Raw genomic sequence first — 23,928 nt, forward strand, 5'->3', positions numbered from 1 at the left:
TTTTTTAACAAAAATGACTCTGTATCCAAGGGAACTCGAACTTGACTAGTATTTAATTTAATTTTTCGGGAAAGAGTCAAAATGTCTTAAATTCTGTGAAATTGAATATAAATATGCTTAATTAATAGTTTGATTTGAAAATGTTTTTGTAGTCATGATTCAAAAATGTTTTTGTTATTACTTATGAGCTAAAAATTGTTCTTTTTTAAAATAAATATTTTTCTTTTCTTTTTTTGAACAAATTCTTTTAATGATTTTTTATCAAAAAATATTTATCCTATATCAATTTGAGAAAAAATCTTAGTAATTCTATTTATTGCTATTTGAATGAAAATTAATCATGAGTTTACTATAATCATATATATGACATATTATTAAATAAAAAAGTACATGGATTTATTTTATTTTAATTGATAAAATGAGACTAAGAAGAAAAATAAATTACTTGCTATTTATTTATTAGTTAAAGTAATTTTAAAAAAAAATCGAACAGAAAGGTTCTTTAAAGTGATATTTTTATTAGGAATAGAAGAGTTTAAAGAGAAAAAGAAATAATATACTACTCTATTTATTAGCAACATTTTTTACCTAATAAGTAATAATAGATACATTTTTTGATTAAATTATTAGCGGTAAGAATATTTTGGATCAAATTATTGACGATAGGCCACTTTTAGACCAGACTATTAACAAAGGATATTTTTATTCAATTTCACATAATTTTAGTATACTTTGCCCTTTTTTGTTAATTTTTTATCAAATATAATTTGATAAAACTAGCTCATACTCCTTCTATCCACTTTTATTCAATATTACATTAAAATTAAACGCCTGATTGAAAAAATTAAAAAAGTTAATTTACTGATTAGCTCCCTATTTATCTTTATTATTAAATATAGTCATTACCCAAAGCATATTTCATTAATAGAAATATGAAAAATAGATAGTATTTTCTCATGTCATTGCTCTATGAATTTCTGTCGAAAAATTATGATGATGGGAAATTAAATTAAATTAATTTCTTAATATAAAAAATCTAATCCAATTTAAATCACTATTATCACTTATAGATTTTTATTTTGCATTATTTTTTTATTATTTTAGAACCGATAGTAATCCAGCTCACAAGTTCATACATAATTACGTCTATCTATGTTTATCCTTTAACGCACTATTTAGAAAATTAGAAGTAATAGAATTCATTTTTTTTAATTTAATGTTTTGTCTAATATTTTTTTAGCTCTTAAATACGAAAAGGAAAGATATAATTATTTATTCAAATAAGACAAAACCATAGCTACAAAATCAAATAAACGAAATCGAATAATATCAAGTTTAATTAGACGAAATTCTTACAAGCATTTTAAAAAATCAACCCGTACCAAACCAAAGTCAAACAACCTTATTTAGCCCCCAAGAGTGGGATGTTAGATTAGTCGAAAGATAGTTATCAATTCAAGAACATAAGGTTGTCAATCCCTTTGCCTTTCTTTTGAATCAAAGTAGATCGCAACTATTATATTTTAATTGGTCGGGATAATAATAGCTTCGTGTTTCTATAACAATAACTAGACATTGGTTGGTATTCCAACTCTGGGACAAGCCTTTAAGTTGTTTAAGTAAATTTTGTTCCTCAAGATCAATCCATAGATGGAGGGGTTAAGTATAGTATAGATTGTTGTTATTGTATACTTTTTATTTTTAATTTAAACCTAAAATGATGATTTCTCATATTTAAAAATAATTTAATTTTACTATAGTTATTATACCTTAATGAGATGATTTATTACTTGTCCACTTGTCGATGTTGAGGCCATTTTTCAATTACATGAAAAGTGAAAACCCTTGTTGGCATATCACTATTAGAGCATCTATCTATAGTGATAGTAATCCATCACCTCGACTTGAGTCTCCACCACATCAATTTCCTGCCCGCTTGTGGCGGTTAGGTTAGGGATCAAGCTACAAGTACGAGGCGATCGAGAAGAATGGAGGGGTGAAAATGAACTAGGGAAATGTCCAAAGAGGAAAATGACAATGAAATACATAAACTAAGTGGCATATTGTGACTTTATAACAGCTACATATATTTACATGTTTAGTGCCAGAAATTCACATCTAAAAACAAGTATTCACACCGGCTCAAGTCACATGAGCATATCCTTTTTCACTGTATACACTGGAGGATCGATCTTATGTTTCTCGTCTTCCTTTCATGACAGAGATCAGTCTTACAGGAAATGGTTAAAGATCACAGATGCGGAGAAATACCTTCGTTTACATCAGATTCTGAAACAGTATAAGGTATTTCCTGACCGCGCTTCAGCAATGAGCCCAGCAATTTGAACATTGCACAAGGCAGATATACCTTCAACACACTCCTCGTTTGAGCTCTGGTATAAAAAGAGCTTGTGCTTTTACTGATTAGTGTTGAAGTAACATAACTCCAGAATTGGTGTTTTTCTGCACCTCTAGTCAAAAGAGATCAGCATGATTCACCACTTCAAAGTTCTCCGGGCTTTGTGAGAAAAACTTTTCACAGTTACTTTGTCCGCAAATGTTAATGGGAATTCTTCATCAGCCTCCTCTCTTTGATCACACCAGTTCTCCGTGTCTCTATCATCCTTTGAACTTCCTTCCACAGGTTCACTACACGAGTAGGAATCCTCTGGTATATCCCGATACAAGTGTTTCAGCATAAAAAGAGCTGTATCGTTATCTCTCCAGTAATTCCTGCAAAATGTTAAATCCTTTTAAAGAATTGAATACACCATAGAACAAATGGAAAATCTTGATCAAACGCTGCCTTAGAGATGAGATCCACGAAGCAATATAGTACTATGGGTTGGCAAGCATTTTTGACCTGCCATGTCTCACAAACAAAACTATCTGCAACGGATTACAAAATGAGCCATATCTGGATTCGCATCCCAGCAGATACGAAATAACCATAGATGATCTCTTACTATTCTTCAAACCCTAGGTAGATAGGTTACCCAATACCTATATTGGTAGTAGGTAGCAAGTACAAAATAGATTAGTCGAGATGTGCATAAATTGGTCAAGACACCACAGTTAACCAAAAAAGTTGGAGTAAAAACTACACCATACCGCTTAAAATAAAAGCGCTAATTGTAAGGTCAAGACAGAATTCAGACTTCTTAAAAGCTCTTCACATATATACAGAAGACTGCAACAAATTGACATTTAAATATATGAGACTATTGACAACTCTAAATTCGATGGAGTTGTCTACGGATGTCGAAAGGCTGGCAAAGATGCAAGTATACCAGGCTTATTCAAAAGAAATGTTGGTTATGACTCAAGAAGCTCCAATAATCAGCTTGAAATAGGGAATTTGAAGTTGAAATGATGAGTATTTCAAGTGAAATAGTAGTGTTCACTACGGCAACCAAACATTATGGCAACTTGCAAATATTCTTTTTAAAAAAATTGAACTTCAAATACTCGTTTTTCAATCTCAACCAAACATTGTCCAAACAAGGAAAACCAATTTGAACTTGCTTTTCTCCAAAAGATTGAAAGTACACGAAGGTTTTTTTTGGTTAGCTGCATCAGGAAAAATAATTCTGGCATAATATTCAGCATAACTAATAAGACATTTGTTTTGCAACACAACTTAAATTACAAATGTTATTTCTGTGTAAATAACACAACATTTTGTATCCCTACATTATTACTAAATCTCTGAACTAGTTCTTGAACTAAACAACAACTCATTCTCTTGACTTTCAATGTAATGCATTATCTAGTTCAAGAATAGTAGGTAACTAGGATGACAAGGAAGAAAGAACTTCTAGGATAAATTGACCAAACTTTTTGCTCCACCGATTTTTAGATTGACAAGAATGGTACTTAAACATGCATTTCTTGCCAACATCAAAATCGTCCTGGACAAATTTTGCTTCCAGAAAGTTCAATTGACACAACCAGAAAGCAGGGGAATTCATATTTTTTAAAGCTTTAATTAATGAGTCTAGTGGGGTTCTCTATTGCATAAAAACTATATTGAGTTACAGAAAAGTCGACTACGACAAGGAAAGATTTGACAGAGTTCCCTAACAAGAGGAGACTTGTAGAGAGAAGTAGTGGAAATTCCAAGAAAGGCGCATTAAGAAGTGGAGTAAGTTGACACGGGTTGAACTACCATAACCACATAACCATTAAGCACTTCTGTCTCTGAATTACTTAATTCAAACTCCTCCACAATTCCTGTCACTTTGCATATCATACAAGTCTTACAACTACAACAACATACACAGCGAATCTCACAAGTGGGGTATGGGGAGGAGATCCTACCCCTACCGAAGTCTTTGCAGTATGAAAAGACACTATGAACACAGAGAAGATTTTTGTCATTGAAACACTTCATATCTCACCATTTTCTTCATTTGCACATGAGAGATTTTTGGGTAAACATGCCTGTCAATCATTATTTAGGGGAGACATGCAACTGACATAATGAACCCTCTTATGTTGATAAGGATACTTACGTGTGTGCTCCAAGGGTTGAAATGTATGCATGCCGAAATGTTTTATCCTGCAAAAAGAAAGAACAAAAGGCAATTGCGACTGGTGAGTTAAAATATATACACTCATTCATGGACACTGTCAGCTGCCAGGTGTTAAAAAGGAGCACATAGTAAGAACCTAATGATATATATACACACACACGAAATCATGTGGATTTCAAAAAGGAAAAAAACCTTTGATTCAGTTTGCTGGACATTAGAACTTAAGTTCACAACATGCACAGACAGTAAAGCACAAAATCTGATTAGTAGACGGTGGAATGCCTCATGCTCGTAAGCTTTTAAGACTTGATTCCTTACTGTAATCGTAATTTTTAAAGTTTCTAAAATTATGGAAAAGCTTCTTTTGATGATCTTTGTCTAATGATTAGTATGAGAACAAGAGTCATACTTCCATTTTTGTGTATAACATAAAAGTTAAGAATTCAGTTTTCCCGACACATGCTGAAAGAAGATGGTGGAATTCTTCTGTCATAAATTCTATGCCTTCAAGTCAACCACGAGTGCTATTAATCTTGACCAAAACCTTCCTCCGCTGGGGTCCTGGAGAACATGTGAAATTCTGTTTTCGGTGAGAAGTGATTGTAGGGGAAACCCTCCTTACTCTCCAATCTTGCCCATTACCGACAGGGATTAAATCGACGGAAATGATCAGCATTAATCATAAGAGATTTTACATGCTTTTTTATAGCTGGAAAATTCACTTTTCCACCTTGTTTTTGTCATCAATGGTGAAAATGTATAGACCCATTTGAACTGATCTCCTGATTATTTTTTTTGGAAAAGTCTATGGAGAAGAAAGGTGAAATTTTTTTGAACAAAAGGAAGAGAAAAAACATAATTTAAGCTTTTCACGTGCTCAAATATTAGTGTAAAATAAACAATATGCCATGTCAACACAAGGTGTACTCAAGACACACCTCTGTAAAGTGAGGTGTCGAAATGGTCACTAAGAAAGTTGAGGTGTCTAACTGGCAGTTCGTGCCAAGTTTAAGGGGGCTATCTATGTATTGAATAACACCAATTTGCATACTGAACAATCACCCACATAAATATGAACATCTACAGCTACAGGAAAACAATGAAAGGGTAGAAAGAGCAAGAAGAATAGCCATGTAACACAGAATATTAAGCCTTCAATTGCAGTAGAAACTGGAAAGATATAACGTAAATAGAACAACTGTTTGAAGGTCTACTGGCGAATGAACGTACTTGTAAAACATGATCTACTCGACCATCTTCACTTCCAGTTAATCTCTCCATCATAATTGAGCCATATGACCTCTCTTCTATCTCCTGAGACTCTTGGGAACCCTCTGCAAGAAAGTGACATAATTACCTAGACAGATAGAAAGGTAAATGGTGTTTGTTGGGTGAGGGGAAAGGCTCCAGCTTGATTTAGAGATGATAGCTTCTGTCACAGAGAAAAGGGAAGAGAAACTTTTATAATCTAAACTGGAAGAAAGCACTCGAAAAAAGAAATGGTTTCTTTTATTACCATCTTCGCCATCCTTGTCTCTTGATTGACAAAGAGTAATCACCTTTACCTAATCACAAAGTGTCATTAATATCCATAACTCATTGGCATCACGATACCTAATTTAAAACCATAAAATAATCACACAAATAAAGGCTAAGCACTAAAACAAGCAAGTCTACCCATCTTCTGTAAATTAATCCAGGATTGAAGTTTCAAACTAGTAGAAAAAATGCATGTCATAAAAAATAGTTAGATGAAGAAGACATGTTTCCAGTATGAGAAGTAAAGGAGAATATCAGGTTATAGAAGCATAACCCAAGTCATTCAATTCATGGTTTCAACAATAAGCTGATATAAACCGAAACAAATAATTATTTTCCATGTCAAGTTATCTGTTCAACAGGGATCTCTACTTCTACGAGCTGTGCTTTATAATGTTAAAAGATCATGCACAGATCTATACTTTAAACAGCTGTTCTCTTATTTTGTTAAGGTCAATTAAAATTCAATCAGCAAGTTTCATTTGTAATAAGCTGAATATTTAATTCTTCATTTGTCAACCTTAGCAAGATTACAGCATATCGAACTTCCTAATGAGTGATATCGAATCTTATCATCTCAATTACAAACATACCACACTTTTGTGCATGTAATGTCACATCAACAAATGGGGAGAAAACACACCTTTACAGTATTTATATTGTTCACAAAAGCATGTGAGCGCAAAGACACTTCTTCTTTAAATTCCTGCACCAAGTAGTATCAGGATGCACATTAATACAGATGGTGGAAGGAACCTAGCACATTAATTACCTAACTATGGAGACCTTACCTGAAAACCAACATGCAGCCGTTTCCCACCTCTGTGGTAGGGTATAATGACAGGGCGTTTGTTGAGATATTCTTTACAGACGAGTGGTTCTATTCTGAAATAGGAAACGAGCATGCATGAGCTTGTATAACAAAAAAGATGACAAAAATTAGCAACAATAACAACAATGAAACCTGTATGCCACTGGATCAAAAGGATGGAATATGTTGAACATTTGTCGACAAGCTGGCATCTCTTCAACTATATTATCCTCTTCCCAGTAGTCTTTCCCCTTGCCTGTCATACCAGGATAAAACAGAAATAAGAAATGATAACTAAGTGAAACAGATGCACCACCATCTTTTTAATATAAAGAAGAGAAGAACTGCCATATTTCAACACCCACGAGTTGCCTAGAACCAACAAAAAAAATGAACTAACCCCTTATAAACATCAAAAGGCACCAGTCACCGCCAACATACAGAGTTTATAGCATCCACAGGATTCTTGGAACTTGCAGAACTAAAGGCAACATAATGCACCAGGAGGATTTGACAAACATTTTTTTACTGCTACTGAAGTTAAAAAGAAAATCTTTCGGCTGAGTGATATATAAAGATTAGGTTTATACGGCAGATTTGGTAAGTAGTAAAGTAATCAGCTTACAGAAACTCACAGAGGACACACACTCAACCAAGCTACTGGCAATGGAAAATGATCTGGAAAGTTAAGGTGTCCTTCAAGGTGGCCTGTTTTACTTGGCTAAATAGCAAACAGGCCGGTCTCACTCAGGATACCCGTATGAAGAGGGGCCTTCAGCTGTGCTCCAGATGCTTTTTTGTGAATGTGAAGCAGAGATAATAAATCATCTCTTTTTACACTGTAAGGAGAAGGTGAAACTTTGGCAGATTTTCATCAATATAAGGGGCATCAATTGGTCTATGCCAGGAAACATGAAGGAAGCTTTGGCATGTTGGAATAGGGACGGATATCAGTCAGGGCACAGGGAGAGATAGAAGATAGCCCCAGCTTGCATTTGGTGGACTATTTGGCTGAGAAGGAATCAGAGATGTTTTGAGAACAAGAGCTGCTCTATGGATAAGACGAAGCTGAATTGTTTGGCTCTTTTCTATTTCTGGTGTAAACATGAATACCCTTGTGAAGATGAGGATATCCCTAGTATTTTAGACTACTTATGAGTTCATAGGAGTACAGCAACACTTTTGTATTTCTGATTGTAGGTATTACTGGAATACTTCCTGAGTATTCCTTTGTTTTTCATACAATTTACCTTTTTTCAAAAAGTTTACTAATTAGATCTATGGAAACAAACACTAAATGTCTATTCAAGCAAACAGACAACAGTTTTACAGGCTTATGGTAAAATATTCAAGAGATTTGTCACAAAAGTACAAAGTATACCCCCTGCCTCCACAAGATTCAGAGGATAAATAAGCAAGGAAATCAGCATGTGTTTAAATATAGACAGTAGAAGAATTACCGATCCCAATACGAACATTGCGGAGGGAAAGAAAAACACCAAGAGGGGATCCAACAGCAAAAAATGTATCAACCTTTTTAATGAAAGAACCAAAGAATGAAACAGCCAAAGTTAGAAGATGTCTTGGAGTACCCAACAAATGGAGAATAATCACAAGAACGAAAGGTCAAATTATCAAAAGCCAGTTAAAGCATTCCAAGAAAATTGTTAATCATACCATACTTAAAAAGGATATTGAGTATTGCTAGTCTTGTACTAAAGAAATGATGAAAGCATAATACAAGCATTTAGAGAGATGAAGATTTCGATAAGCTCAAAAACTTTCTTCTAGGAGTTTCTAAAGAACATTGAAAGTCCTGCTCCAACATCAAACCAAGACTTGCCCAAACACACCCAGAAAATAGTTGCATCTTACAAAGGAGAAGTATCACCTTAAATTTCAACTTTGTGTATCTTAATTGCGGGGTAAAACTCTTTGCTGAATCACTTTCCTCAGGAATAGATTGATTTCTTGTAGCTGTGTTTGTTCCTCCATTTTCTGCTTCCGTTACACATCCTATCCCAAAGGAAATTTATAAGGACCATTTACTTTGATACACAATAGAAATGCTAAGTTAGGGGAAATTAAAAACTAATCTCCATAAATGGTTATTTGTCTAGCTGTACCTTTCTTTACACACTCGGTGTCTAATTCTTGGATTTTTGCTCTCAGCATGTCAATCTGGAGCAGTCTCATTGATGGAGAAAATTCAGTAGACAGAAAGTATTTTTAATAATGAAAAATGCATGCAAAATATGACATATCACTACCTCTTTCCTCAGGGAATTGATTGTTTTGTCTTTTTCACATTCAGATACTCCCTCATCAATCTTTTGATTAAACTCAACAATTCCATCATCCACATTCTCGGCATCATTTATAGTGTCCCTCTCATCAATAGGAGTTTCATGAGAATTTTCATTTGCTGAGGAATCATTAGGTTGCCTGATATCATCGGTTGCAACGGGTTCGTCTGAGTCTGATGAAGCAGGAGGGCCCACAGGATGACAAAAATCTTCAGTATGATCTTCCACAGACTCTGACAAACTTGGTTCTACATTCATTTTGTCTTTATCTGACAGATTACTCTTATTTCCCTCCCTAATAGAAGTTTCATCATCTGAACTTAAGGCAGAGTTTTGGTCTAAAGATAGGTTGCTCTGATCCTGCTGAGACAATTCATTCTCATTTTGTTCTTTGTACATCCACTCCATGGGAAAAGGGGAGGACAGTGTTGTTTGGTGGCATAGGATATCATATGACAAAACGCTCCCAAGGGAATGACCATACAAAGAAACCTGAGAATTTTACAAAATTTTAGTATGTATCTTTACTCTGAACTGTATACATCAAGTTCTTATAGAAATAAGAAGGAAACTTTGCATATTCAGTTAAATCTTTATACCTTCCCACTATAACCGGGATTCCTCTTAAGAAACTTTAAGTATAACATATTCAACTGGTTGGAGACCTGAATATGGAATAAACAATTAGCTCTAAACAGTAATAATTTAAAGGTAGGCAATTGATAGACCATAATGAAGTGCCAATGCATATCATATGAAGTAAAGACAAATTAATGGATGAATTTGCTAAAATGAATAAACAGAATGACCTTGAAGAAGTGTGACAACAACTATTATGCCTCAACCCATAGGAAGTTGTGGTCAAGCTACATGAACTCTCAACTCCATTTCCAATACTCAATAGTTTGGATTTCATTAATACTGTAGGTTTTCTATAGTTTCTACTGACATACAAATCTCTGAACTAAATAGATATCCTAGCAAATGTTGAACCTAAGTTTACCATATTATCATGACTAAGTTTTAATTCCAGCACAAATTTTGGTGTAAAGAGGAAGGGATAGAAGAAGTTGCACAAATTTTGGATTTTATAGGCACTTTGTAATCTATTCGCCTTTTTGTTTTTTCTCTTGTTGGAAACCAATTTTTGGAGGTCTCCAGCATATCCTTAATGCCGAGGAATACAACATTATCTTTATCAAAAAAAAAAAAGTTTTAATTCCAGCTAGTAGGCATTGCCTATATGGATATTTAGCTTCCATTGTGTTCTATTTTCAGCTGAATGTTTATGGATTGCAAGAGATTGTAGGTCTTCTTAGACTGTGACTTCAATGTAAGTTTAGGTCTACCTCGTCCCTATGTTACACCTTCAATCATCATGGTTGGAAACTCATAGATCGGTGCGATTGGAGGTATTCATACATATTAAAACCAATTATTAATGACACGCCTAAATCAGGGGTAAATGAACAGAAAACGAAATAATTCAGAAAACATAATAAAATGCCCTTCAAATCAAGTGGAGCAAATCTTTTGCAGAAAGTCATGCAGTTCACCTGAACATACCTTAAGTCACACAGGAAGGTTAATAGAGTCATTTCTAATTGTGTCAGTATCCTTACCCTTTGGTCATTCTTATTTGGTAAAATTGGTTGAATCATTTGTAATGCCTTTAGTTTTGCTCCACTAGAGTACCATGATTTTTTTCACACATAAATTTCTATTCCAGCATACATTCTATCCTGCATGCCTAGACCCCATTCAGTTCACATAGAAGCAACATTATTTCTGTAACTCTTGCAGAAGAAGGGGAGAATAGTAGTGACAAGATGTTTTTTGTGCAATGAGACTGGGGAGACGAACAACTATCTTTTTTTACATTGCAAGTTTACTTCACAATTGTGAAACCTGTTCCTCAGTCTCACAAAGACTTGAGTGGATAATGCCTGAGCATACTGCTGACTTGATGAGCTGCTGGATGAAAAGAGGGGGTAGCAAGAGTCCGGAAAAATGGTAGAGGATAATTCCTTCAAGTATATGGTGGACAATATGGAAAGAAAGAAATGGGAGATGTTTTGAAGACAAGATCAAGTCCATACATGATGTGAAATGGAACTGTTTAGTGTTTTCATTCTCTTGGTGCAAAGGAAATTTTATAGAGGAAGTAGATGAGCTGGTAGATTTCTTAGGTGCTCTGTAAAGCTTAGAGTCTAACCTTACTACCTCGTAATTTTTTTGGAGGCGGCCAGCATTCCTTAATGGCTAATGCTGAAGAATACAACAGTACTAATTATCAAAAGAAAAAACATTATTTGTGTAACTCAAAATTTCTCAAACTAGGTAACTCTTATGATTTGTAGTTATTCATTAAATACTTTAGAATAGGATCAGTTATACTTTTTTTTAAGTGATTACATGTGTATGATTTCATTCTAAGAAGGAACTATTTCTTTGCAATATATAATAGAGTCGGCACTAGTTATGTGGTATATGAGGATTTCATCATGAAAAGAAATACAAATGCTATTTTTTTTAGTTGCCAGTTTCATAAATAAAACAAAAAACAAAAAATATGCTACTGAGCATATCTTTTCCATCTCAGGATTTAGGAAAATTAGACATACATAACACATTCAAAGACAACAGGGATCCCTAGAATCACAATTCATCACAGTTACAAGCTGATAAGATTACACAGTTATATTTCTAAAATTAGGTTATGCAAACCAGGAGACAATGCCATGACTTGGAAGTGGAAGAAATGCTAGAGCTTTCGGACAATATTCAAAATATTCAGATACATCAGCTGGAGAGAAAGACAGGTTGATATGGGAAAATAGAGGTAAAGAAAGCTGCAGTCAATGAGTGGCATAAAGAAATGGTTAGTAGAAGCAATATCATTGAAGATAGACCTTTTGAAATTGATATTGAGAACAAAATCTCCAACCAAGGTATGTTGTAGCTGGCTGGCAGCTCAAGGAGCATGCTTAACACAAGAAGTTCTAAGGAGGAGAGGTATAGTTTTTGCAGTAGGTGCTTCATGTTTAAAGAAGACGGTGAAGATATAGACCATTTATTTGTGCATTGTATAGTAGCAAGGAGCTTGTTGAATTTGTTGAACAGTACCTTTGGTACAAGCTGGGTAATGCCTAGGAGCTCGAAGGAAGTTTTTGTTATTTGGAATGGATTAAGAGTAAGGAAATCCACTAGGGACAATTGGAAGATGATATAATCGTGTATTTTATGGAGCATATGGAAGGAGCGAAACCAGAGATACTTTGAAGGTATTTCAACTCCCATATAAATACTTAAATCTAGATGTTTACTAAACCTTTTTGCTTGGAGTAATTTTTCTGATCTTTTGGATTTTGTTAGTTCCAGGAGCATTTATAAGGAGATCTGCTCTGTAGGAGTTACATTATGTTTTTTCAATTACATCCCCTGGATAGTTGATTAATGAAATCCTACTTTACTTGATCTCCCCCACCAAAACAAACAAAAAAAAAATACTGGTTTTGACATATGGGAATCTTTTTTTTTATATATAAAAAAAAAATCAACAACCAAAAATCTAATGAGAAAGGTAACCGCATAGGGTGCTTGGCCAGATAGCCATACACCTTTTACAGAGAATACAAATTTTCACTTAGTTACCAATTTGTGCTCCATATAGCTATAAAAACAATTATGTGAATTACGACCCCTCATTCTCCAGAGTCAAAAGAGTTTGGGCAACGGAAGTAAAAGGTTTGTAAGAACATTCTTTTATCAGTAGAAATAAATTTTATTAAATAACAGATAGTACCAAGCTGGTACTGCAGCAATACAGAAATTAACTGGACATGGATTCCTCAAAGCTGAGGGAATCCAAGAAATCCAGCAACACATCAGCTCCAAAATTAAAAGTGCAACTTGAACATTTGAATAGAAGAAACCAGGCAGCAAATCAAACACAACAGCTGAGCAACATCAGGAAGAAGAAAGGATAGTGAGGAAAACTTGAACTGGAGAAAGCATATTAGAAGTACCGAGTCAATAATAGTCTGGCAGTAAATAGGGCTCATGTAATACAGTACATCATGCACTGTTGCACTCAACAGTACGCGCAATCCCCGTACACCATCTAAAGTACATCGTTCAACTGCAGCCTCACCACTAAGCTTTAAGCCCTTCCTCCACTGGTGGTACCCACAGTTGAAACATAAGAAAAAATAGCGTTAATTTACAAGAACAAATCAACAGGAATCAGATCAAGGGACAGACCTATGAAGAAGAAAACCCCAGAATATCACATGACAGGAATGCAAAAGATAAAACACTTGAACATGCTGAGGGACAAAGGGGAAAAAGACGTGACTTTTAAGTAACAAGATAATGCTTTAATCGAAAGGCTATAACAGCAAATTTTAGAGTTGCAGTAACACGATAACTGGAAATAGTTCCATCGAGCACCACTAAGCACAAACAATGTAAATTCAAATACAGACAGCAGTGATTATACCTACTTGGTGCTCTCACTTTGGCCTATTCTATCTTTTGCATCTTACGATCTCGAGGAGGACCCCTAAGCAGAGGGTGGATCACCTGTGGTCTCGGATTGCTAGACCTAAATCACATGTCCAATAGATGATTTTACTTACTAATTTTAGATGCTTCTAGTGTTCATCATTATTATCAACATTTTCTACAAACCCATCTGTTGCAATTACAGTTATAAATGACACTCTGATCAAGTAAGCATACATTTACTACAGAAGGACAGGATTCTCTGTTTCAGTGTAAAGATTTTGGTAAAACTTGATAATCTCTCCTTTGATCTCTGATGGTTCATCTAAGGTAGTCCCATTAATAACAAACTTATCAACGGTATTACACCTTTGTAACAGTTTGTGGTTCTATGAAAAAATTTGGTGTTTCTCTCCCGTTCTTTAAGCCACAAAGCCCTTGATCTTTGTCTCCAGGCCACTTCCTCCTTTTTTCGCATTTTCCTCAAACACCACTGTCAGGGCAGCCCTTAAGTAAGCCTCATCGTCTGTCAGTAATCTATGGTCTTGAATCTCTTCTAACTTAGTCAATTGACTAAGTATACTTTGTTTCTGCATTTCCATATTGCCCCGTATAGTTTTGCTCCAATCCTTAAGTTTCCCCTTCAGAGCCTTCAACTTGAAAGCTAAAAATGAAATCTGGCCTGCCTTCACATATGCTAGAGTCCCACCACACTTTTGACTCTATCTTTTGAAGGTTTCTGTCTGGAGCCACCAATTTTCAAATTTGAACTAATAATCTGACCTCTCCCAATTGTCACATTCAAGAACTAAAGGACAGTGGTCAGAAGTATCTCTCTGTAGAACTGACTGCTTGATGTTCCTAATGGAAACTTCCCACTCTTTCTGAAATCAAAAATCTATCAAGTTTTGCGGCAATATAATGGCCTTTATCCATGTATACTTGCAACCTGCCAATGGAATATCCTCCAGGCTCCGGCACCATCTCCTCTATGAATTCAGAAAAATCAACCATGGCTTTGTTGAATTTAGTACAGTTCTTCACAAATGGAAATCTAACTGTGTTGAAGTTCCCGGCAATCACCCAAGGCTCATTAAAAAGGCTTCCGACTGCCCCCAGTTCCAGCCACACCTCTTCCCTCTCCATCCTGACATCTGGATAAAAGCCAACAAAAATCCAGAGTTTTGCCTAACAATTTGCAGGTGATACAGTAAGAACCTGCCTCACATATCCCTCCCTCCCATATTCTGCTATCCCATAGCAATATAATTCCCCCTCTGGTACCACTGGCCTCCAATTATGCATACTTCACCCACCTATTTGCCCATAATTCTTTGATAATATCCCTAATGTCACCTTTCAACTTTGATTCTTGGAAGCAATAGACATCCGCTTTCCAATTGTTCACCATATTTCTTGGATTAGTAAGGCCCCTCACATTCCATGTTACAATATTAACCTTCATTGACTTGATTAATCCATGTATCATTAATATTTGCTTTCTTATTCAATCTTTTATCCCACATAACTTATACAAGTATTATTAATGAGGAAACAGAAAGGATCACCAAATGTTGCATTAATTAATGCTGATTGTTATGTGGAAAATAAATCTCTTCAAATCCTAAAGAAATATTGTATAAACCAATGTTGAGATTTCTTTAATTTTTTTTGGAGGATTACCAATGTTGAGTTTTATGTGGAGATTATATCTCCTAAAACCTCAACCAAAAGACCCCTAATGCATTCATAACAATGTATACCACATTAAGAAATGTAAAAGATCAACTATGAAAGCAATACCTGGCATGGGATGAAGAGGACTCTCTGAGTGCCACGTTGGTATGAGGTTAAGTGTCGTTCAGCGAGGATTGACGTGATATGGCGGAAGTCACTAACATCATCCACAAGATTTGATTTTTCCAACCTTTGACCAATCCCGTGAACCATGAACACCAGATGTCGAACAGGGACCTATACACAGCAGTATCAAGTTACACAGGCTGCACTACAAAGTTATCATAGAAGTTAAAAAGAGACCTTTCTACAAATGAATGTAAAAAGTGGAAAAGATGAGTCTTGTATACAAAACAAGTTTATGCATTTTTTTAAGGAAACATTAGTAATCTCAACTAACTTTTTTTTGATGACTAGGCAAACCAGTAGCCGCTACCCTTTGGGTGCACACAGGGTAAAAACCCCCACTCCAATGCAATAGCTTGCAAACCACATAGGAGAGGTAAACCGCACTAGGCAAGCCCAGTGAGACGAGCTCGACCCAGAAGGCAAACCCCTTGCTTTCGCTGGCAACGGGTTTCGAACTTGAGACCTCCAAGATGGAAGTCCCAAGCCCAAACCACTGGGCCACCCCGAAGGGTTAATCTCAACTAACTTGATCAGCAAAGGAAAACAAAGATATGGAAAAATTGATTAAACAGGTAATTACTGAACTCTAAAGAACATGGATAGAGACATATCATGCGGATAGAACCACCTCAATGAGTTGGACAAGAGTAGTTCGTCAAGTAAGGATTATTAATCCTTTCTAGAAATTGATTTTATGCGGTCTTATACATATGCGAGGAAGGTAATCAAAAAGGAAGGAAAATGGGCTGTTCTCTCATTTATCACTCAGGAGTTGTGTGAGATGACAGTTTTAAATGAGAGAAAGAAGTGTGAAATCCCCTTCTCAAATCTGACTTTTCCTCCCATCGTTGCTTTTCATTATGTTACTTCAAAAGTAGCTGCTTTAGCTTCAACCACTCGAATTTTCGATCAACCTTTTTACTTTCTGTGCACATATACTACCATCAGTGTCGAAAGATAATTTGAATATGTGCACATAGATGGGGAGATAGGAAAAGGACAAAGCATGAGGTCGTATAAAGAGGTTGAACTAGCTAAATAAATCAGAAACCTTTACGGCTAAAATAGAAAGGAGTATTTCAATCCACTGAGTGAAACGAGAAGTTAAAATAAGATATTAGCTTGATCTTGCAAAGAAAGTGACGGGTCATATTTTAGTTTTGAGGGAATAAAACTTCCCAACTAAAAGAATCTTATGAATTTCCAATATACCAAGTACCAGTAACATAGTACTTCTGATGCCTATCATATCTACTTTTTTTTCTTTCTTTTTTTTGGAACAGGCAACTTAATGATGATTTCATTTTTTAAGGTCCAGACAAAATAAGTATCCCCATACTCATATACCATTTGATTGATAAGTGATAGAAGTAGAACACATACACTCACATAGTAAACAAGAAGCACTTGGCCTACCTGTGAGCAGTAATCATCCATTTCTTCCTCCTTTTGTTGACGTACTTCGTCCTAAAAGAAACAGATACAGGAGTTCAATTTCAGCAAGGAGGAACAAGAGAAAACAGATTAAATCCCCAATATCAAGCCCCTTAATGGACCAAAAGCCAATCTTCACTCTTAATCATCTTTATAGCAGAAGGCATAAAAACAACTTCCTTATCGCGAAGAAATGGACCTTGGGCTAACTCAACCCCAAAAGCTATCCCATGAGGGGAGAATTGCCAATCCAAGACTATATAAGGAGACCATATGAGGTCTCCCCCTCTATGTCCACTCAAAGAAAGAGGACGCTATGAAGATGAGCACAAACCAGTAAAAAGGAAACCAACACTAGTAACTTCATATCAGAACGAAGAGAACAGACAGAAGTATTAAATTTGATAGTAAGAAAATGAGTGCCTGTGTTGGTTTCGGGGACTGAGGAAGAGCATATCCACGCCTTAGCTTAACACCATTCCCCCCAAATCCTATAGCACCTGAGAAACCAGAGGCATCAGCATTAAGCCAGGCTTCCCAAGTATCATCTTCTCCAGTGAAAATAGCATGCAGTCCCTGCATTGTTGCAAGCAAGTACATCACTAGCAGTACAACTCAAAAAGCATATAAACAAAAGCTCCATAAATTCAGCAATCTAATACCGGGATGAAGCCCTGCATATCAACTCGAGCTGCATAGAGCCCTGACGGCTGAAAGGTTCTTCTATGCCAAACCTGTGGCAGCCATCCAAGACTTATCACTATTACTGAGGGAAAATTTTGAATTATCCACAAAAAGATGAGGAGCATAAAACATTAAATGAAAAAAGAAATGTTCAATTGGATCAGTGAACAAACGGCTAACAAGGTAAAATTTTCAAATGCATTTTATTTTTTGACAGTAAGTAGTGGGAGTCCAGCATCTGCCACATGCTGTCACACATTCCTTGGCAGAACATGTAGAAAAAAGATGATAACACCAATTACATAAAAATCTTTGCAGTCAACATCAGATGATATAAATCAAAAGTGCCACTCTTAGTGATGCCAAATACCTTACTGCGATATGCAAACTCCAACTGCTCAGCAACATCTTCACGTAGTGGAAGCCAATCCAGACCCCCTTTACGAGCAAACCAGTGACCTCTTAAGACACGACGATTTTCTCCATTCCAGTAAACAGGAAAACAGTGTCTCTTCACCAAATCTACCTGCAGAGTGATGACAGTCATTATTCAGGAATTTATTTTCTGACGGTGTGATTACCCCCTTCCAATTAATCTCGTATGCAGAGGTTGAAACCAGATTCGCAAACCAGATAAGATTCCTAGGCAAGAACCACATAGTCCATGCTACATCATGCATAATTTACAGATATCACATGTTCTACCCTAAGATCTTTGCCATCGGCGAACATCTTTATAAATTTTGTCTTAACCCTCTCCTCTTAGTAGGTCTATATTCTGTGTAATAGGTTCTTTTTTGGTTTCACGAGTCATTATGACAGTACAAAAGGCAAGTACTCTTCCTTGATGGACTAACAGGCAGTAAAAAATATTCATCCAAAAAGAGAGTGAAATGGACAGAGGATACCTCATAGAGGCCACCCTTAACAGGGACCCCAACTCTTTCTTCTTCAACTAAATCTTCATGTGCTTGAGAGCTCTCCGGAGAAGATATTTCTGATGCAGAATTGAGCCTATTTGGTGCCCCCTTTGGACCCTCACTGCACTCCCCATACTCTTCCCACCAAGAAGAAAGCAACTCATCCTCTCTCTGCATAGGGCAAACCAATTAATACCGCAGATATCGACAAACAATATTGCAGATTGTAATATCCAAACAAGTTATACCATGATATTCTTTTTGTTTCCATTCTTTCGGACAGTACATGATGACCATTTTTATACAAAAGCTTGAACTTTGCATAATCAAGCAGAAATGAAGCAAATATGGGGCAATAGCTCTTTATCACGTACTAGCAAATGTTATACTGACTGGGCCATAGATTAATTATTTACAGATGAGAAGTAATCCAAATAAACAGAACTCTGGTCAGAAAACATTACCTGCAAGAAAGAAGCCTCAATTGCAAGAGAATCTCTCAAGCCAAATCTAAAGTAATCACCCTTTCCCACTACTTCTGTTTTGGGGACTGCTGCAGCAGGCTCTGTGCAAAAGTGAAATCCACAAAGGACAACCTAGATTTATACACGAATATGACAGCTCATGCTCACAGCAATTGATAAATCTATAATATTTGGACTCTCGAGTTTAAAGAAGATCAGCAACTTATCGGAGAATTCTGACTCATGAATACACTTTAAACCAGAAAGTACAACCTGGCTCATCAAGAGTAAAGCTTCTGATGGTATGATGAACTCCTTTGAAGATCACTAAATCTAGGCAAATTGAACTTACTGTTATAGCTGGCTTTTAGAATCTACAATGTTGTTACTCAGAAAACTTATGTATAATTTTTAGTCCAGACATTTTATGTTTTTAAGCTGCAGTAGTCGGGTTCAAAAGGAATGCAACATTTTGGAGGACAACAATCCCTCAGAACCATATAATGAACAGCGTAAGGATAAACAGCAGAATAAACTAGCAAGTTGCTTTTCCAATTGATTGTTCCCAAGGTAGAATCTCAAAGAGGAAAGATATCCATGAGTCAAATACGTGGCTGTACTCCTTTGAGCCAATACATTAACGACTTTCTATTTCAATTCAATTTTTCCTACTGAACTATGCTTCAATCCAAAACTTGGTGGTGGCAATATGAATCTTCAACATCCATTCAGCTTTATTCGAGCTTAATTTGTTTTAATAATCCGTCTTTTAAGGTAATTTAGGGTCTGTTGGTTCTCTAAAACTAGGGATTTTTAAAATCTCACAGGATACACTGACATACAAGTCCTCACCAATCTAAAAAGTCTCCTAACAACATCAGAAAGAATGTAAGTGCAACAACACAAGTACACAACTAAACCATAATCAAGACTAGTTGGTATTCCATTGTATTCTGTTCCCACTTCTTCTTCTTTTTTTGTGACAAGGTTTTTATCAATAAAGTACCAAGAAGTTTCTGAAGAAGTCCATCATAAGATTACAAGCTATAGCCAAAAGTGACAACCCCAGAAACTCAAAAAACTCAAAATTTTGGGATATAACCACATCCTAATCCTACACTAAAATTAAGTTCTGTAAGCATCAACGTCTAACAAGATAAATATGAAGCATTTGGTATTCAAAGGATCTCTTATTCCTCTCTAACCAAAAAGTCCACATGATGCATAAAGGAATGGTTTTCAAATTTGTTTCAAGCTTCTGCTCACTCTCTGATTCTGCCTTAACTTCCCCCGGAAAAAAAACAGTCCACATGATGTATAAAGGAATGGTTTTCAAATTTGTTTCAAGCTTCTGGTCACTCTCTGATTCTGCCTTAACTTCCCCCCAAAAAAAAAAAACATGTCCACATCGTACATCTGCTACAAGCACTTCAACATACAGAGAAACAAAAAGCAACATGTCACAACACATGACATGTGGAGTTCACATTTCAAACTCAATCAAAACAAAGAACTCAAACAAAACAAAGAACTCAAACAACTTTTAGAGAAGTTTGCAAATATGAATGCCAACACGGGACCTAAAACATTTACAGCTATGAGTAGAACATACGGTTTACTGCCAAAGGCATCTTGCAGAAATACCAACGAACATCACCACCATCTGACGGACTTCTAGTCTGAGCAAGGTACTTTTGCCTCCCCTCTAAGTGTTCAATCTCATCTGCTAACCTCCTAATATTTGATGGTGTGTTCTTCAACATGTCCGGAGAGGTTTCATCAATCTCACCTTTCGACCCAGAAACAGATGCCATTTCCTCCTCCTCCTGAACCTCAACCTCACAAAAGTCCAAACACCTCTCTACCAGTCAACTAGACCTTCACAAGAAAAACAGGCAAGCAGCATCAGCATCCACAAAATACAACCTCAGAAATCTCAGTCAAGTGAGTATCAACTTGAAAAAATTATAAGTTTTGTCCAGCTGAAAATCTTGAATATGCAACAAAATCTAACTTTTTTCTATATGAATTCATCAAAAACATGTGCAACTAATTTGAGGCCATGAATTAAATAATGCCTTTCAACAGATGCCGTTACCTCCTCCTCAACCTCCCAAAAGTGAAAAGTCCAAACACAGTCAACTAATACCTACAAAATAAAAACAGGTATGCAGCATCAGCATCAACAAAATACAATCTCAGAAATCTCAGTCAAGTGGGTATCAACTCAAAAAAATAAGTATAAACTTTTCCCAGCTGAAAATCATGAGTTTTTCTTAGTTTCTTTGAAATTTTCTATAAGAATTCATCAAAGAAATGCTCAACTAATTCAAATCATGCCCATCAACAGATGCCATTACCTCCTCCTCCTCCCCAACCTCAACCTCACAAAAGTGAAAAGTCCAAACACAGTCAACTAATACCTACAAAATAAAAACAGCATAACCATAAGCAAAATACAATCTTAGAAATCTCAGTCAAGTGGGTATAAACTCAAGAAAAATATAAACGTTTCCCAGCTGAAAATCATGAGCTTTTCTTAGTTTCTTGAAATTTTCTATACGAATTCATCAAACAAATGCTCAACTTATTCAAGGGCATGAATTAAATCATGCCCATTGACATATCCCATTACCTCCTCCTCCTCCTCCTCAACCTCACAAAAGTGAAAAGTCCAAACACAGTCAACTAATACCTGCAAAACACAAACAGCATAACCATAAGCAAAATACAATGTTAGAAATCTCAATCAAGCGGGTATAAACTCAAAATAAATATAAACTTTTCCCAGCTGAAAATCTTAAATTTTTTCTTAGTTTCTTGGAATTTTCTATACGAATTCATCAAAACAAATGCTCAACTGAATTAAAGGCATGAATTAAACCATACCCATCAACAAAAAATATGTTCTTTAGATATTAAAAACTTGGAAATTGGAAATGGGTATTGTGAATTGAAGATTAACATATAGTCTTGGTAACAAAATTCACCTGAAAATCAAGAATTAAAGGGTTTTCTGGATTCTCAGAGAGGATTTTGTACTATTTTTCCGTGTTAATTTTAGATTTGGAATCTAACGACGAAATTGAATCGTGTTGAAGGAGGATATTGAATTGTATAGAAAAAAAAATGAAAGAAAAAGAAACAACGAGAAGAATATATAAGTTTTTAAGGAATATTCTGTTAAACTCATGAAAAAAATTGAAAAAGGGAAAATTAATGGTTTAACTTAATCAAATCTCATTTGATGGGGACAAGTTATCAACGATAATTGATTTTGGAATAAGCTATTTCGTAATTTTATTTTTGTCAAATATGATATACACTTATTTTAAAATTAATTTCAAAATTAGTAATTCTTATCCTTCGTATTAATTTCAAAATTAGCTATTTCGTGTGTTATTTGAATTCTTTAAAAAATATAAGTGCATATTAAATTTTTGAAATATATATAACATAGCTTAATGGAATTAATTGTTGTTGAATTATTATCAACTATAGAAAATAAAAACAATGAATTGATTTAGCCATTTTATTTTTCAATTTTTTAGATTTTTTTAAGTCATTTGGTAAATTGTACATATTGATTGAATTTTACTTAATAATACAAACATAAATCGATGATAGCGAATCATTAATGTACAAGAAAAAATAATGCTTGATCTTTAGGAAGAAACTAATAAGATGGAAACTCTTGAAATATAAATGAATTCAAACGTAAAAGTTACAAAAACAAAAAATATTTTAATTTCAAAATATGTGTTCCTCTTTGTGAGACAAAAAAACAATAACATATGAGAATTAACACTGCAAGAAGCAACATAATAAGTATTTATTTATATTTAATTAATAAATCAAGGATCTTTCAAATTAAAATTTATTTATTTTTATGAAATAGAAATAAAATTTGCGTACGCATTATTATTTTTTATCTCTATTTATGAGATTAAATAGAATATGTTATTATCGTCAAACAAAATTTGGGTCATATTGAATTATTATTTTTGACACTCTCGAGTGAAGGGTCTTATAAGATGAATAATCGACATCATGATTCTTTCATATCATAATGAAACATGTCAAGTGAGTAGTAGTGTTGGATTGTATACTCACACTTCTTCTTTGAGCAACATATATGTTAATGTTGTAAAATGCTCGTATACAAGTTAAACTAATGCAAGGGAGTGAATCGTTTCTATCAACCCTTCTATTTTACGGGTCAAGTTTTTTTACATCGTTTTAATTGTCGTTGGCAATAGATAATTCAAATATATTAAAATATATATATATTTGAATTTTTTTTGGGTAGAATTTTTTTTTAAAAAAAAATTGTTATACAGATTTCATCAGCATATTTATATACCATTGAAGCATGATGAAATTAAAACCACTCATGGTGATATATCAAATACTATAAGTGCAAAAATAGTTTTCAATATTTAGGCCTTATTTATTTAAAGGTTTGAATTTGAATTATTGAGACTCCAACTTATTAAGTGTGCTTGTTATTTTTGTTTAATCTTTACCACTCAATAGATCTGTTTTAGTCAAACCTAAAATGAAGTCTGAAGATCATTCAATGTTCCTTGGTTATTGAATTTTGTAGTGTTTGTGAATAATTTACATTTTTAATAAACAAACGTCTTTTCAAGTAATAAATTTGAATATTATATGTATATATACATTGTTTATGATTTTTTTATAGTTTAGATACATTAAAAAATTATCAACTCTATAAATTTATATATTTTATTAGTTTAGTGATCTTATTATGTTATATTAATATATTTCCTCAAATGTATTATTGATATAATATTTTAATAATTATATTGTTTAAATTTGATTTTGTGGGACTATAATGAT

The 23,928-nt window shown here is 34.7% G+C and overlaps 1 protein-coding gene and 1 long non-coding RNA gene across 4 annotated transcripts; both read right to left on the minus strand.

Annotated features, from left to right (window-relative positions):
• Window positions 1–2,366: 2,366 nt before the first annotated feature.
• On the minus strand, window positions 2,367–20,939 carry LOC125836585 (phospholipase SGR2). 3 transcript variants are annotated; one of them, XM_049515775.1, is made up of 21 exons: window positions 20,678–20,939; window positions 19,066–19,166; window positions 18,590–18,772; window positions 18,052–18,207; window positions 17,660–17,731; window positions 17,421–17,573; window positions 16,980–17,030; window positions 15,501–15,671; window positions 13,220–13,369; window positions 9,791–9,856; window positions 9,156–9,683; window positions 9,012–9,066; window positions 8,777–8,901; window positions 8,346–8,418; window positions 7,039–7,141; window positions 6,866–6,959; window positions 6,718–6,780; window positions 6,052–6,100; window positions 5,766–5,869; window positions 4,515–4,561; window positions 2,367–2,733 (listed from the first exon to the last, which is right to left on the minus strand). In XM_049515775.1, exons 1-21 carry the CDS (start codon window positions 20,877–20,879, stop codon window positions 2,496–2,498), a joined length of 2,784 nt encoding a protein of 927 aa, XP_049371732.1. In that variant the 5' UTR covers window positions 20,880–20,939; the 3' UTR covers window positions 2,367–2,495. The 3 variants fall into 3 exon arrangements, 2 of the variants coding, with proteins under 2 accessions (XP_049371732.1, XP_049371741.1); XM_049515784.1 differs by having other exon boundaries at window positions 16,980–17,027; window positions 17,418–17,573; XR_007443458.1 differs by lacking the exons at window positions 2,367–2,733; window positions 4,515–4,561 and having other exon boundaries at window positions 6,052–6,149.
• A 240-nt stretch (window positions 20,940–21,179) lies between these two features.
• Window positions 21,180–22,195, minus strand: LOC125837516 (uncharacterized). Its single transcript, XR_007443528.1, has 4 exons — window positions 22,056–22,195; window positions 21,701–21,760; window positions 21,426–21,488; window positions 21,180–21,214 (listed from the first exon to the last, which is right to left on the minus strand). It is a non-coding gene; the product is annotated as an uncharacterized LOC125837516 (long non-coding RNA).
• Between the last annotated feature and the right edge of the window lie 1,733 nt (window positions 22,196–23,928).

The sequence above is a fragment of the Solanum verrucosum genome, unplaced genomic scaffold (genome assembly GCF_900185275.1).
Source record: "Solanum verrucosum unplaced genomic scaffold, falcon-dt-bn FXZP01000284.1, whole genome shotgun sequence".
Lineage (NCBI taxonomy): Eukaryota > Viridiplantae > Streptophyta > Magnoliopsida > Solanales > Solanaceae > Solanum > Solanum verrucosum.